At 39.8% G+C, this 13159-nt stretch overlaps 1 protein-coding gene across 1 annotated transcript in view; it reads left to right on the plus strand.

The window, feature by feature from the left end:
* Nucleotides 1-13159, plus strand: part of KIFAP3 (kinesin associated protein 3) — a 65845-nt gene that overhangs the window by 40837 nt on the left and 11849 nt on the right. The window contains exons 18-19 of the mRNA XM_051806154.1: nucleotides 1773-1962; nucleotides 6241-6340. Coding sequence (XP_051662114.1) covers nucleotides 1773-1962; nucleotides 6241-6340 — 290 coding nt within the window. The remainder of the gene's footprint in view (nucleotides 1-1772; nucleotides 1963-6240; nucleotides 6341-13159) is intronic.

Below are 13159 nucleotides of genomic sequence, written 5' to 3' on the forward strand. Positions count from 1 at the left end.
GTTTTTTTCAGCCTGCAGTATGATTTCTGGCAGTAACAAGAGTTCCTCTAAAGCTTGTAAGTAATTCCCAGCTGCTGGAGGCTGACATAATAGATAGCCCACGGTTTTGCTCTGGCAGATGCAGCAAAGGAGATGTTTCCAAGATGCTGGTCAGATGTCATAATTGAAAGTCATGCTCTGTCTTTCTTTTTTTTCGGTGATTTTATAAATCTCAGTGATGAGCTTGCTTTTTTCCAGGGAAACTCTTGTTTTGCACTGTTATTTCTAAGAGTAGTAGTTATCCATGAGTCAGAAGGCAGAAAAGGCACAGGGTAGGGAGTGTTACCTGTGTAACACATATGATAGCAGAGAAGAAAAGGTTGGTTGGGTTGAATACAAAATTGATTTAAAAGTTCAAGTTCAGACTACAGGGCTTTCAGAAGCTTAACCTGAGCTAACTAAGCCAGCTTGTTCTGCCTTCTTGGCTTGTTTCTGGCCTCTGGTTATGGACAGATCTCTTTTGGCATGTCTGGCAGGAACAGTTTAAGAAATTACCACTTCCACACCCAAAGCATTGTCGTTAATTGTGTGTCTTCTTCCTGTATAGGGCTAAGTAAAACAGATTTTTAAAGCCTTAAACTACTCCAGCTAGATCTCCAGGGAAAGTCTGTCTGGATCACGTGTTAACCACCGTGAGAGTTAGGAGATGATTTTCAATTTTTCTCTCCTTTGTAGTTAGGTTAGAAGACAATGGAGTGGGGCCTGTTTCCCAAGGATATTTCTTCCCACAAGCAGAAACATTTTGGTTAGGAATGTTACTCTTGTTCACAGTATTTTGGTTTAAAGAAGTACTAATTATGGTGCATTATTTGTGAACATTCCCAAATTGATACCATCTGCAGATTTCATATGTTGATGAGTTTCCTATCATTAGATGTGCCCTCTCTTCCCAGTGGGATTGAGAAAGTGAGTGTCATCCACAGGTCGGTGTTCCCTTGGTTGTAATCACCAGCCCACATAGTCTGGTCTGTTTAGAAGATCCTTCTCTGAACAGCTGATTGCAGCGACCAAAGGCTGTGTCACTTCATTCTGATGCTCCTTTATATCAAATATCACGTCACTTGAGTACAATCAGGCTGTAATCCAGACTGAAATTTCATGCCTACATTTTTTTTCCATAGTGACTGGAACCTGTATCCTGTTTTACTCAGCTTTCTGGAGAAGTTCCTCTCAGATTTTAGTTGTGTACCATTTTTGTGGGTGTTCAATATTAAACATAACATTTGACATGAAGCTGAAAATTAAATTCATACTGGAGCTCATAAAATAAAAATTTATTGGTTTTACCACAGCCTTTTTTGTTGTATTTTTTAGTAACTAGTTGTCCTAGTGAATGCTCATCTAATGAAGATGTGCAGGGTATTTGCCCAGTGTAAGTAATTAATTGCTGAAAACCCCCTGAAGATTGGCAGTAATTGGCTCTTCTTAATTAAACCAGATGAGGAGACTGATGATGGAGCTGCTCTGTTCAAAGCAGGAGTTTTTTTCTGGATGGTGTAAAATTACAAACCATGGCAGGAAGATTGTTCTGCTGCAGGTACAAACCAGAATAATGCCCAGTGCTTGCAAAATGCCTTCTTTGCTCAAAGGACATGGAACTGAAGAGAGGATTTAAGTCACCGGGCACTGAACCTACGTCTTTTGCTGACATTGAATTCCTCTGCCATTTCCTGTTAAACCAAACAGCTTCATCTGTACCTCATCCTAAAATACCATGTGGTGATTTTTGACAGGAATATGATGAGGAATGGGCTAAAAAAATCCAGACGGAGAAATTCCGATGGCACAACTCTCAGTGGCTGGAGATGGTGGAGAGTCGGCAGATGGATGACAGTGAGCAGTACCTGTACGGTGACGATCCTATCGAGCCCTACATCCATGAAGGGGATATTCTGGAAAGACCTGACCTCTATTACAATGCAGGTAAGGCAGCAGCTATTAGCATTCAGCACTGGGATTGCCTCTTCTGTGTTTGGAGTGGGAGTTTGACCTGGGGCTGACTCAAAGGGCTCAAACCAGGACAGTTCCCTTCCGTGTCACTGGGAGCAGCGCTGATGCCAGCCAGGGACGGGCTTGACCTTGTTAGGATGTCAGTGATGGACTGAGGACTGTATATCCATGATGTTAAGAAATATGAGTAGACCTGTCTCAGGGAGCTGATGGACCAAGATGATTGATTTGAGTAAAGGTGGCCCAGCCCTGTTGTTCACACCTATTTCTTGTGGTTTCTTTGCTCTGCAAACACAAACCTTCTCTCATCCCTGTTAAATTCACAGCTATGGGATTTATGCTGAATTTTGTTCTGCCTAATGTGTTAGTTCTGTAATGGAATTTTTATTTCAGGTATTGATGAAAGACTTCAGTTGAGCCACGTCAGACTTGTAGACTCCTTAGCAGATGTCATCATTCTGTGACTTTAATCTGTATGATTTTTGCTCTTGTGTGTCTAGGATCTAGGGAAGGGTGTGAATCTCTTCTGTAACTACCTGTTGTTTTGGTATTTTTTTAAGTTCCTTGTATGAAAAACTTCTATTATTTGACAATTTAAAGAAGCTTTAAAAAATACCCAAATTATTGTTAGGAAGAGTCATGTTTTTATTTGAGATGAACCCTAGTAGGTTTTCTAAAGAAAAGAAAAAGACAAAGACATTTCTTATCATTTGGCTTAATCCTATTAGTAATGCTCAGTGGCACAGTTCTGGGCATCTCAAGTGGAATCTGCTCTGTCTCTCTCCTCCTGTGAAGATTTTGTAGTTACTAAGAAAATAGAAATTGCCCCACTGGATTAAGATACTGATTTATCTCGTCCACTGTTGCCAGCTGCTTCAGAGAAAGGTTTGAAAAACTTTACAGGGGACAACCATGAAATAATTTGCTCACTGGATAAATGTCTTCATAACTTTTCATAACTAGGAGTTGGCTTATCCTCTCGAACTTGTGGTTTTAGATCCTTTTCAAACTCCTGGATGACTGTGTGTGCATGGATTTTTATTTTTTTTTTTTAATTGCTGGGTTTGAGACTGTGTTTTCCATTTTCCACAGAAGTGTCCAGTCCCTTGCCATGAATCACGAGTCACAAAGCTCTATGACTCTGGATGATTTTGCAGGAAGAGTAATTAGAAAAACAAAACCACTAAACCCCATAATCTTCACTTGTAGTTGCTGCAAGAAAATAGTTATGCAAGATTTCAGTAGCATTTCAAAAATTGTTCTCAAAGGATATCAGAACTTAAAGTTTCTCTTCTACTTTTGATGACATATGTCAGGCATAGCAACTTGCCTCTTTAGTGTCATATTTTTTTTGTACTTTGAATCCTGTAGCTTTATCTTGCTCTATTAGAATTTAGCAGTGGGAGCCAGGTGTTGTACCCTCTAAGGGTCTTTTTTTACATCGAGTCTCCACTGGGCTTCCTAAAGTAAAGATGTGCCAACCTGCCTGTTGTAGTCTCCCCTTTACAAATCTTAATTGCTTATTTCATAGGGACTTTTCCCAGTAGTGGGAGCTAGAAATGGAATGGGACCAGTAACACTGAATTTCCTGGCTTTTTATCATTTGTTACAGGCTTAATGTTATTTTTTTTTGTGTTGGAATTGATATTTGACCAGGAAGGAGAGGCAGATTTCCAGTGATATGTTCTGCAGATGTTTGAAAAGTGCCTTGTTTTTAAAGATTGCCCTTTTTTAAAGAGTAGGTGATTATATTCAAAATACAGGTTCACTTCTTGAATTCATTCCAGCAAGTGTCAGTAATGGTGTGCTTCTGAAATCTGCTGGACTTAGACTTTTGAGATGTGGCATCTTGAAAGAGACACAATATTCCTGTGAAAAGGCTACGGGTTATTCTACCAATTGGAGCAGGTATTTGGTTTCCAAAGGACAGAGCATTCCTTAGTTAAAAACCCCAACAAAACTACAAATCTTCATACAGTAAGAAATTTGGTACTTGTATTTCAATCTGATAATTTTAGAAGTGACCTCAGTAACAGTCCCACTTCAGCCAGAAGTAGTTCTCGAGTTCAGTCGTGGCGAGATGAGTTCTGTTTGCAGCGAGAGACCGATCGCTCTCCTGCACAGTAATTTAAACCTACAGGGAAAACGTGGCAGAATCTCTGAAGCTGCCTTCTTGAGCTCAGTGTCTCTCTTGCTCTGAAAGTACATAACCTAATTTATGTTGAAATGTACATAACAACAGATGTCCTTTAACTGTGTAATCACATTATATGCAGCTGATGCTCTCCATGTGCTTTCGTTTTCCTACAAATTCATGTGAGCCATAACTCTGAGTGTTATGGTTTGACTGTTAACACTCTTGATTGAAGACACTTTAAGTAGTGGTAGCTCTAGCCTCAGAGTTAAAACGTAGTGCTTGCCTTACTAATATAAAGACAGATGTTATTTTTAAGTCTCTCTGCTCTCAAATAAGTTTTAACTGAACCTGACTATTTAAAATGCATAGTCACTTGAATTGATTGGGTTTGATCTGAAGTGCTGCAGGTATAAAAGCCATAATGTTCCTCGCCATTTCTCAGTAAAAAATACAGAACAGGTGGTGAGATAGGCAAACTTGGTGTGAGTGTAAATAAAAGCCATTTCAACTGTCCTTTCTCTCGTTTGGACATGTCCTGTTCGTATGATGCCACAGAGCACCAGTGTCTCACTGACCATGCTGAGAGGCAGCAATATCAATCTGTGCCAGATCCCTGGCCTGTCAAGTAATACTCCTTCCCATACTGTATACACATGTGTGCAATTAGAACATAGCCATGTACAGCAATCTTATGCTGCTCAAATGTGGTCTGATCATGGCTGGCAGTTTTCATTTGCGATCTGCTGTGTGGTATTCAGTCACTTTCCCATGAGGTATTATCTTCTAAATGAATCTCTGCAGCACCTCATCAAATGTCTGGTAGAAATCTAGATGTGTCAATTCTATTCCTTTTATCACTTGTCACTATATTATCTTCAAAAAAACATCAGGTGAATTCATAAAGCACAGGGAGATTTGTTTGATTGCCAGCGTCGTCATCTCTAAGCCCTTGTGTCTGTAAGTAACTTTCCACTGCTTCCTGCACAGGCAGTTTTAGGAGTTTTGAAACCACAGAGGTTAAGCTAAGTGGCCTGTGACTCCCTGGATCTTATCTCTCTTTCTTTAAAGTGGAATGGCATTTGTAACTTCCTAGTCATTAGAAATCTCTCTCTTCCCTCTTCTTAAACTATTAATGTATCAGTCTGAATGTACCTGTTTCTGCCCTGTTTTTATGGGGGTGCTTTCTGCTATCCAGGCCTGGAGTTTCATACAGTAATGGAGACAAACTGATGTAGGGTCTGTTTTAATCAAATAGTTTGGTTTTTATCTGATTAGAACCTAATACTAATTACCAAGTAAGAACTGTGCCCTTAATATTAACAAGGAATGTGTTTTGTGAATGGGAACAGGAAAGAGTTAAGCTGGGCTCTCATTCAGCTGGGGTCAGTTCACTGACTTTACTTCAAAGACACTCTGGATTTACACTGATGTAACAGAAGGAAAATGTTAGCTCCTGATTTTCTTCTTTTCCTCATAAAGCAAGGAGAGACTCAAGCCTTTAAGGAATACTGCTGGCTTTACAAGTGTCTGTGTCTTCATATGCCAGTGTTGTAAAAGAAGCACAAGAAAACTAACTTGTGTTTTGAGAGGATATATGAAAAGCCTGCCCTTTTAAGAAAGAGCTCTGAGACATTAAAAGATGGGCGAGATAAAAGAAATAGGTTGGAAGTTGCTTTCTTGGTTTTCTTAATGAGTTTGAAGGGATGCAGTGGTGCAGGGTAGAGTTTGAACTGCTGCTGCTTTTTTACTTTTATGCTGGTGGCCCAGATTAATGTTAGGCCCTTTTAATTACTTTTTCTCTGGGCTTACTTTGATGATGGGAAAGACAAGATCTGTCTTGAAATAACTTTTACAGGCTTAAGGAAGAAGGGCTAAGAGAATATTTCTTTGGTACAGCATTTTTCAGGGCAGTAGGCTGAGCTCCTTGGAATCCCACTGGGGATTTCTGGTGCTTGAAGCTGCTGGTTTTCTGTATTATTGTTGATTGATGGTCCTCACAGAAATATTGTAAGTTGCTAATGAATTCCTAAGACAAACCAGGACGGGTTGTGTTGCCCACTTGCCCTGAAGTCATGGTCCTTCCCACAGTCACTGTATCTCTCCTCTTTTCACAGATGGCCTGATAGCCCCCGACGGCGCGGTGAGTCCGGATGTGTTTGGGGATTACCATCTCCAGAATGGAGACCTGGTTGGGCAGCATCCCTTCTCTGGCAAGTAAGTTGCTCTTTGTAAAGAACGTGTATCATCCAACAATCACTGTTCAAGTTTCTTTATAGGGCTTCATTTGGGGTAGTCAATGATTCTTGCCCCCGTAGCAGTAGGAATGGTTTACACTGAAAAAGCAGTTCTACTCTGTTGTCTGGATGACATGTTTATTTTAACATATTAACATTTGTGTTGCAATGCATCATAGCTTTCCAAAAGCTGTAAAATAGAGCAGTAACACTAGAACACACAACTAACTGCCATAATGACCCATTATGACAATTAGTCAGATGCTCTTCAGATGTTGTTGGGAAATGTCTAAAGAAAGACTTGAGATGCTGATTATCTAGAAGATGCTTGTTTCCAGTAATCTTAAATTTAAAATAAGTTTCTCAGCTGCCAAAACTACTTCTGTGGGCTTAGGTTTTTTTGGTGTTTTTCCCTTAACCTAAGTCTCCTACTGAGGGCACTTGGAAGATTTGCTAGATGAGCAAAAGACATTGGCTTGACTTTTGGGAGATGTTTCTCTGAATTCCCCCCCTGGCCAATGACCTCTCATTCTCTGAATGTAGGCAAGCTGTTCCAGTTTGAATTTCTGAGTAGACTTCTCACACAAGTTCAAAATAGAAGACTCATTTCCAAAAATGAAATCTTCGTGGATCCTGTAATGTTTAGGAAAAGCCTTTTATAGAGCATGAATTATGTGCATTCATTAGCAGCAAATATTTCAAACACTTGTTAGTCAAGGTACAGAATTCACTTTTAACAGGATGCTCTCTGGACACACCCAGCCCTGTGGCTGAAATTGTTCCTTTCCAAAGGAAGAATGTTATTTTCACCATTAACAATGTTAGTCACGATTTGTAAAATGTAAGTAATTTACAGTATGTACAGCTAAAGCAAAAGAGATTTTTCTCCCTTACTTTGGTTTCTTGTAATTGTTCAAGGGCAATGGACAGTTACTCTTGTTGGTTTATTCTACCTGTGATGCACCAGAAAGCTGAACATTGAGCAAGGGTGGAATGGTAACATTTTTAAGGACAAATTAAAATAAATAACATGCTCAGGAAAAAAAGCAGGACTTGAGATGAATCCTCTAGAAAAAAGTAAGTATTTCTATTCAGTAAGCATAAAGTTGAGACTAGTGTGCAACCCTTTGCTTGGAGCCTGTGTTTGGAAAGGGGATGCTGGCACTCATTGATTCCAAATACACAACCTTCATTTCAGAGCATGCAGGTGACAGAGGAACTGAGAGAAGTGTGAGCTATGTGCTCCTCTTGCAGTCTCAGTATGTGACTTAACCATTTTCACCTTCAGAATAGACACATAAACCAGGAGGTGACAGATTCTTTATAACCAGAACACTGTAGGGTACATGCTCCCAGCAGTCTTCACCCCTCTGGAGGTGTGGAGCTTGCAGACTCCTTTGTTTCCAGTAAACACAGATAAAACCCCAGTCAAGATACTCTTGTTTTGCCTGAAAGCTTTCAGTTGGGGCAAAAAAAATCTCAAGTGTCCTTTGTTAAAAGTTAAGGTACATCACAGCCTCAAATTCCAGTCCCTTATCAGGGAGCTACGTTAGCAAGCTGCTTTTTAATTGGATTGTGTTCCAACTAAAATAAGTAACAAAATACATCTGGTGTATACCCAATTAAATTGTTTGTAGAATTTTCTTGTGTGTTTTGAGGCATTTTGGAGGCTCACCTCCAGGAAACAGAAAAACTGCAGTTTGGCTCACAGCAAACTTAGTAATTGCCCATTGATGGTTGCCTCTGGAAATACTCAGATTTCTCACTAGAATTCTGTTTTCTAGGAAGGCTTCTTTCAATATGATTGCTCCATGGATTTATCTGCAGTCCAGACACACAGTCTAATTGGAAACAGTGTGGACTGCTGCAAATGTTCTGTCCTATTTGTAGCAAAGCAGGAGTGGATTGTTTGATAGAATAGATACTGGCAGTTGAACGGCGAATCCTCGTTTTCAGATGTGTGTCATTATCTTTCTGAACTGCTTGGCGCCAGAAGCCAGGATTTCCTGATGCTTAGACCTAATGTAAAATGCATTAGTGCTCCAAGGCATGAGCCATGGAATTGCCAGTCCCATGAGTTTGGAGAGTAAGACCCTCCCTTTTCCCAAATTTGAACTGGTGTTGGAAGGTAAAACCATACGTGCTGGAGAGCCTAATTAAAAATAATAGCAGCAAGTCAAGGCGCTTTTTATGTGTTATATAGTGTACATTTCAGCCATACCAAAACATAATTCTAGGGTATTTTTATGCTTACAGTTTAAAGCTAACAAGAACCTTATGTCAGGGATTTATTTTTAACCAGTTCCAGCTTTTAATAAATCAAGATTTTTGTTATAAAAATGGTTCATTTTTCTATTATTAATATTTGAATATGTTTTCAAAATTTGTCAAGAAAACCGAGTTACAATTTTCATAGACAATTAGCAAGTCAGTTAACAGTTATGTGTTTGAGAGTTCAAAGAGAGATGGCCTAATAACAAGTAGGTACAACTTTTGTTCTTTTCATTTGTTATATTTTTTTTATTTGTTATACATTTATTTGTTGTGCCTGTGTCTTCTGGTCTTTGCCTTTTATATTAGGCTTTTTAATTCTGTAACAGAAACAGTTGTTTGGTAAGTTCTGGAGTCTCTTTGTCATGTAAGACCATCCTGTGAATTTTGAGGTAGGTAACAACCATGAGCTAACTTCTTTCTACTCAGCCTTGAATAATCTAATCCTTTCTTCTCCTTTCTGCATTCCTATGAGGAAGAACAAGGACATGTTACCTCTTTAATTTCTCTGAGGCTATTTCCTGTCCTTGCAATGTGCTCAGACTGGATCAGGACTTCCCCTTGCCTCCAAGACTGCTGAACAAGTCAGCCAGAAAGTCCCACCTTTTTAATGCTGAGAAGCTGAGTTAGTGTTGGTCTGGTGCCCCCAGTTTAAAAAAGTTAAACTGTGTATAGGCATCTGCACTCACTGGGTACCACACTGGGGCTGTTCTCCCTCCTAACTTCTTAAGAGGGAAACATGAAGTAACAGTAGAACATCTGTTGATCTGGGGAATTAGGTGGAGTACCTTAGAAGCTGTTTTTCAAAGACACTGCCTTCCCTTCACAGGGTTTCTTGGACTTTCCTTTGAAACCTGGAGTAGTTACTCTCAGGAGTTGGGAATGCCACCTCACAGGATCAATTCCTGCACTGTGAAGTACAGAACAACTTTGAAGGGAATTGTAAAAATATCTAGCCCTGAATTCATTTTGTAGATTTGCTTGCATGCTTGCTACTCTGGACATGCCCACATCCTGATAACTGTTGTTTCTGTTACTTGTCATCATGAAGGAGAAGCAGCACATAAGTGAAGACCTGGAAAGTTGCCATTTTTTTAATACCGCTACCCTAATTTTAGCAACCCAAGGCACTGTCAGAAATAGAAATGCTTTGTTTCTGATAGTTCAGCTTGTGTGTTTTATGAAGAATTTTAGTTTACAGCTCTTATTTCTGAGCTATATTCTTATTGGAGTTGTACTGTTATGTACGATGCCTATAAATAGAATTATTTCAGGATCTAACATACACAGAAGCAGTGATAAAATCCATAAACAGCGTCTCTTGTTTTCCTCAAAGGTTTGGAGCAGAATGCAAACAGATCTTAAGGTATGTTTTCCATTCAGCAGAAAATACGTGGCTGAGGAGGTTGTTTTGACAGCTTGTATCCAGGTTTTTTTCATTGGCTAGGAAAAGACTTTTGTGATTAGATTACCAGCTTTGAATCATCTTACTGTCTCTCAGAAGCAGATGGGCATTAGGCATATATTTGAAATTTTCATCTGTTATTAAAATCTGCATTCAAGGCTCCTGGTTCTGATAACTCTTAATACTGAGTGAAAGTTTTATGATTGTGGCAAACAAAAAATCCCTCACCTTTGGCTGATGTGATGACAGCTTAGTGTCTGAGCTGCAGGGGATAAAGACCAGCTGAAAGAAGTCTTCAAGAATCCACGGTCATTTATCAAATTTTAATCACCTTCTGGAGACTAATTACTCTCTTAAGACACAAACAGAATAGTGATGGCTAAATATCTTATAATAGAGATAGCCACAGTATTTTTCTTGCCCTTTGGGGAAGAGACCACTTTTTAACCTTTCCCGGCTATAACTGGTACAAACTTCGAGTGCAAAAATCAATTCTTGGTTAATATCTTCATCAGAGTTCTCAAATGTTCTCAGTCTATAGCTTTGAAAAGGTTAATAGTTAGGAATGCTACAGCCAGCCAGAACTTTTTTTTCTTCCCAAGGAAGTTTTCTCCAGTACAGGATCCTTTAACCTCGTTATAAAATGTAGCAGAGCTGCCATTGCACAATCCCCGTTTTCACTGAGACAAGGTATTTCTGTGTGTGCTCACATCTCTTCTCAACAGACATGTGACTGGAGCTTCTTCCCAGGAAGCAGTGAGGTTTGGCATGTCAAACACAACCAGTTTTATGGGGTGACTGTCTGTCTCTCTCCTTGGTGGAACATCTTTCCTTCTGCTTGGATTTACAGCCCAAAACTTTAACTGCATTTTTTCTTTTTGCCATGGCAGGTCATTGTGATACTTTGTGAGCTCAGTGTCTGGAACCAGGCCCTTGCAGGCTGCTCTGCACTGGCTTCAGTGGAGCTGTGGCTGATGTTGCCAAGTGCCAACACGCACAGCCAAGCTGTGGTGTCTTAAGTTGATGGAAACCACAGCGTTGTGGGATGCAGTAACTTAATACCTGGCCTTAGGTCCTGGTGGGAGCACAGGGAAGACTGTTACTGTGACTTAGCTTGTCTCTAGCTGAGCTAACCACATGTAATGTCTGCATGTGCTAAAAGTCCACACTGAATGGCAGGAATGGTCATATCTACAGGCTTTTTTTGTTTGGGTACCCTGATGAAAATCAGATGGGAATTGTCATGGAAGAACAACTGAGGTCTGTAGCCTTCCATTCCTGTTGATTCCTGTGGTGTGATGGTAACTCTCAGTTGTGAGTCACAGCTGAACAGCTCAGGTCCAGGTCAGGTCCAGGAACTGCATCAGGTGCTGGCAAATGTGAACTTTGTGAATGATTAGCAGAATGTTTTGAAGTGGTGTGACATGTAAGTTACATCCTGCAATGACATTTATAGCTATATTCCGTATAAATTGTAACTCAAATGTAACTCATCCTCAGTTACATTTGCTGAAGGAAAGGACTGGAGGAGTTGGTGAGCCTGCTAGGGAGTGTCTCATCCATCTTGTATTTTCAGTAACATTCAGCACAGTTTATTTAGAAGTTGAAACATTCCCTTCCCAGCCTTTCAGGATGTAAGTGCCATCTTGCAGGCTGTCTGAAAGTGAAAACTAGTCCATTAGCAGAGAGTAGCAATGAGCTGCCTCAGGCCACCCTTCACAGCCATCAGTGGCAGAAGAAACTGTTTCATGGTCCTCAGAAAGATTAGTGTAGATGTTCTCACGTGGAGTCTATGCTGCAGTAGAATTGAGTCTACCCACATGGCTCTGTCCTCCTCATTTGAACAGAGGCAGTAGTATTTTCCTGTCTTAGAGGTGACATGTAGTGAGTATAAAATCTTTTAATGGAAAGAAAAGCGAATAGAGTGTAAATTAATGTTACAATATGATTCTACTTTCAGCTATTTTACCACAGTGATGTTTCTACCAGCTCTGTGCATTGCTTTTTCTTTTCCATAATTAAACTTTATTTTAAAAACAATGCCCAACTTGTTCACCTTTGCAATATGTTCAGCAGAGTTGTACTCAGCTTCTGCCATTTGGACACTATTTAATTTGCATTTCCCAGGAGAATCGAATTAGGTTTTATTAGTAAATTGGGCCTATAACTTTGTAGGCAGGTTTTATTAGTTTATCACACATCAGTATTAGCAAATTGTAAATCCCACTGAAACAAATTCAAAAAGGCCTTAAAGAAAAGCTCAGAACCAATGAAGTTCCTGGACACAAATAAGAGAGTTTATTTTGGTTGTTTTGTGTCTTTTTTTTTTTCTTTTTTTTTTTTTAATCCCACAAAGCACCTTTCTTATCATACTCTGTTGTCCTAAGTGCCTCCATGTTTAGTTTTATAAAAGTTAAACTGAACATGATCAGGAAAGTTTCACTAATTGTATAGTAGGGATCTATATGGCTTGAGATAAAGCACCCTGGGAAACAGGAATGGAAGTTTCCTTTTGTGCCCCAGTGCCTTTACAGGTGGTACATATGCTGGAACTCAGATCCTGCAAGTAGAAGACAGTAATAAGAAAGTGGGAACTGCTGCCTTTAGGAGCGTTTTGGACACAGTCTGGGATGAGCTTATTCAAAGCCTTCACTTGATTGCTTCAGGTCCTGCCTGGATCATGGCTTAAGACAAAATTCACTGTGTAGTTGTTCTCCTTCAATATTTCAGTTTGGGAGAGGTGCTTCCAGAACAGGAGTGCTTCATCAGTAAGAGCTTTTGAATGGGAGCTTGAATTTCTTTGTGTCTTACAATAATTTGTTTTTCTTGGTCCTTTTCCCGTTTTTTGGGGGTAGTGATCGTATTCCTGCTAGCTGCTGCTTGATTAGTTTTTTTACACTGTCTTCTCAAAGCCTTGTTTATAGAAATACTGCAACCTGCCCATACTGTAATCCAGTTTAGGTGTCACTGATGTGCATCTTACCAAATTGGGCTGTTCCTCTGTGGACTGTTACTGTAGCACTTTTGAAGACCGGGAGTCTGATTATACCAGAGGGCTAAGATTTTACTCTGTGGCCCATATTGACCAATGAGATTTTTCCAGAATTTGGAGTTCTGTGCATA

The sequence above is a fragment of the Manacus candei genome, unplaced genomic scaffold, assembly GCF_025592945.1.
Source record: "Manacus candei isolate 608988 ecotype Guabito, Panama unplaced genomic scaffold, ASM2559294v1 h1tg000005l, whole genome shotgun sequence".
Taxonomy (NCBI): Eukaryota; Metazoa; Chordata; class Aves; order Passeriformes; family Pipridae; genus Manacus; species Manacus candei.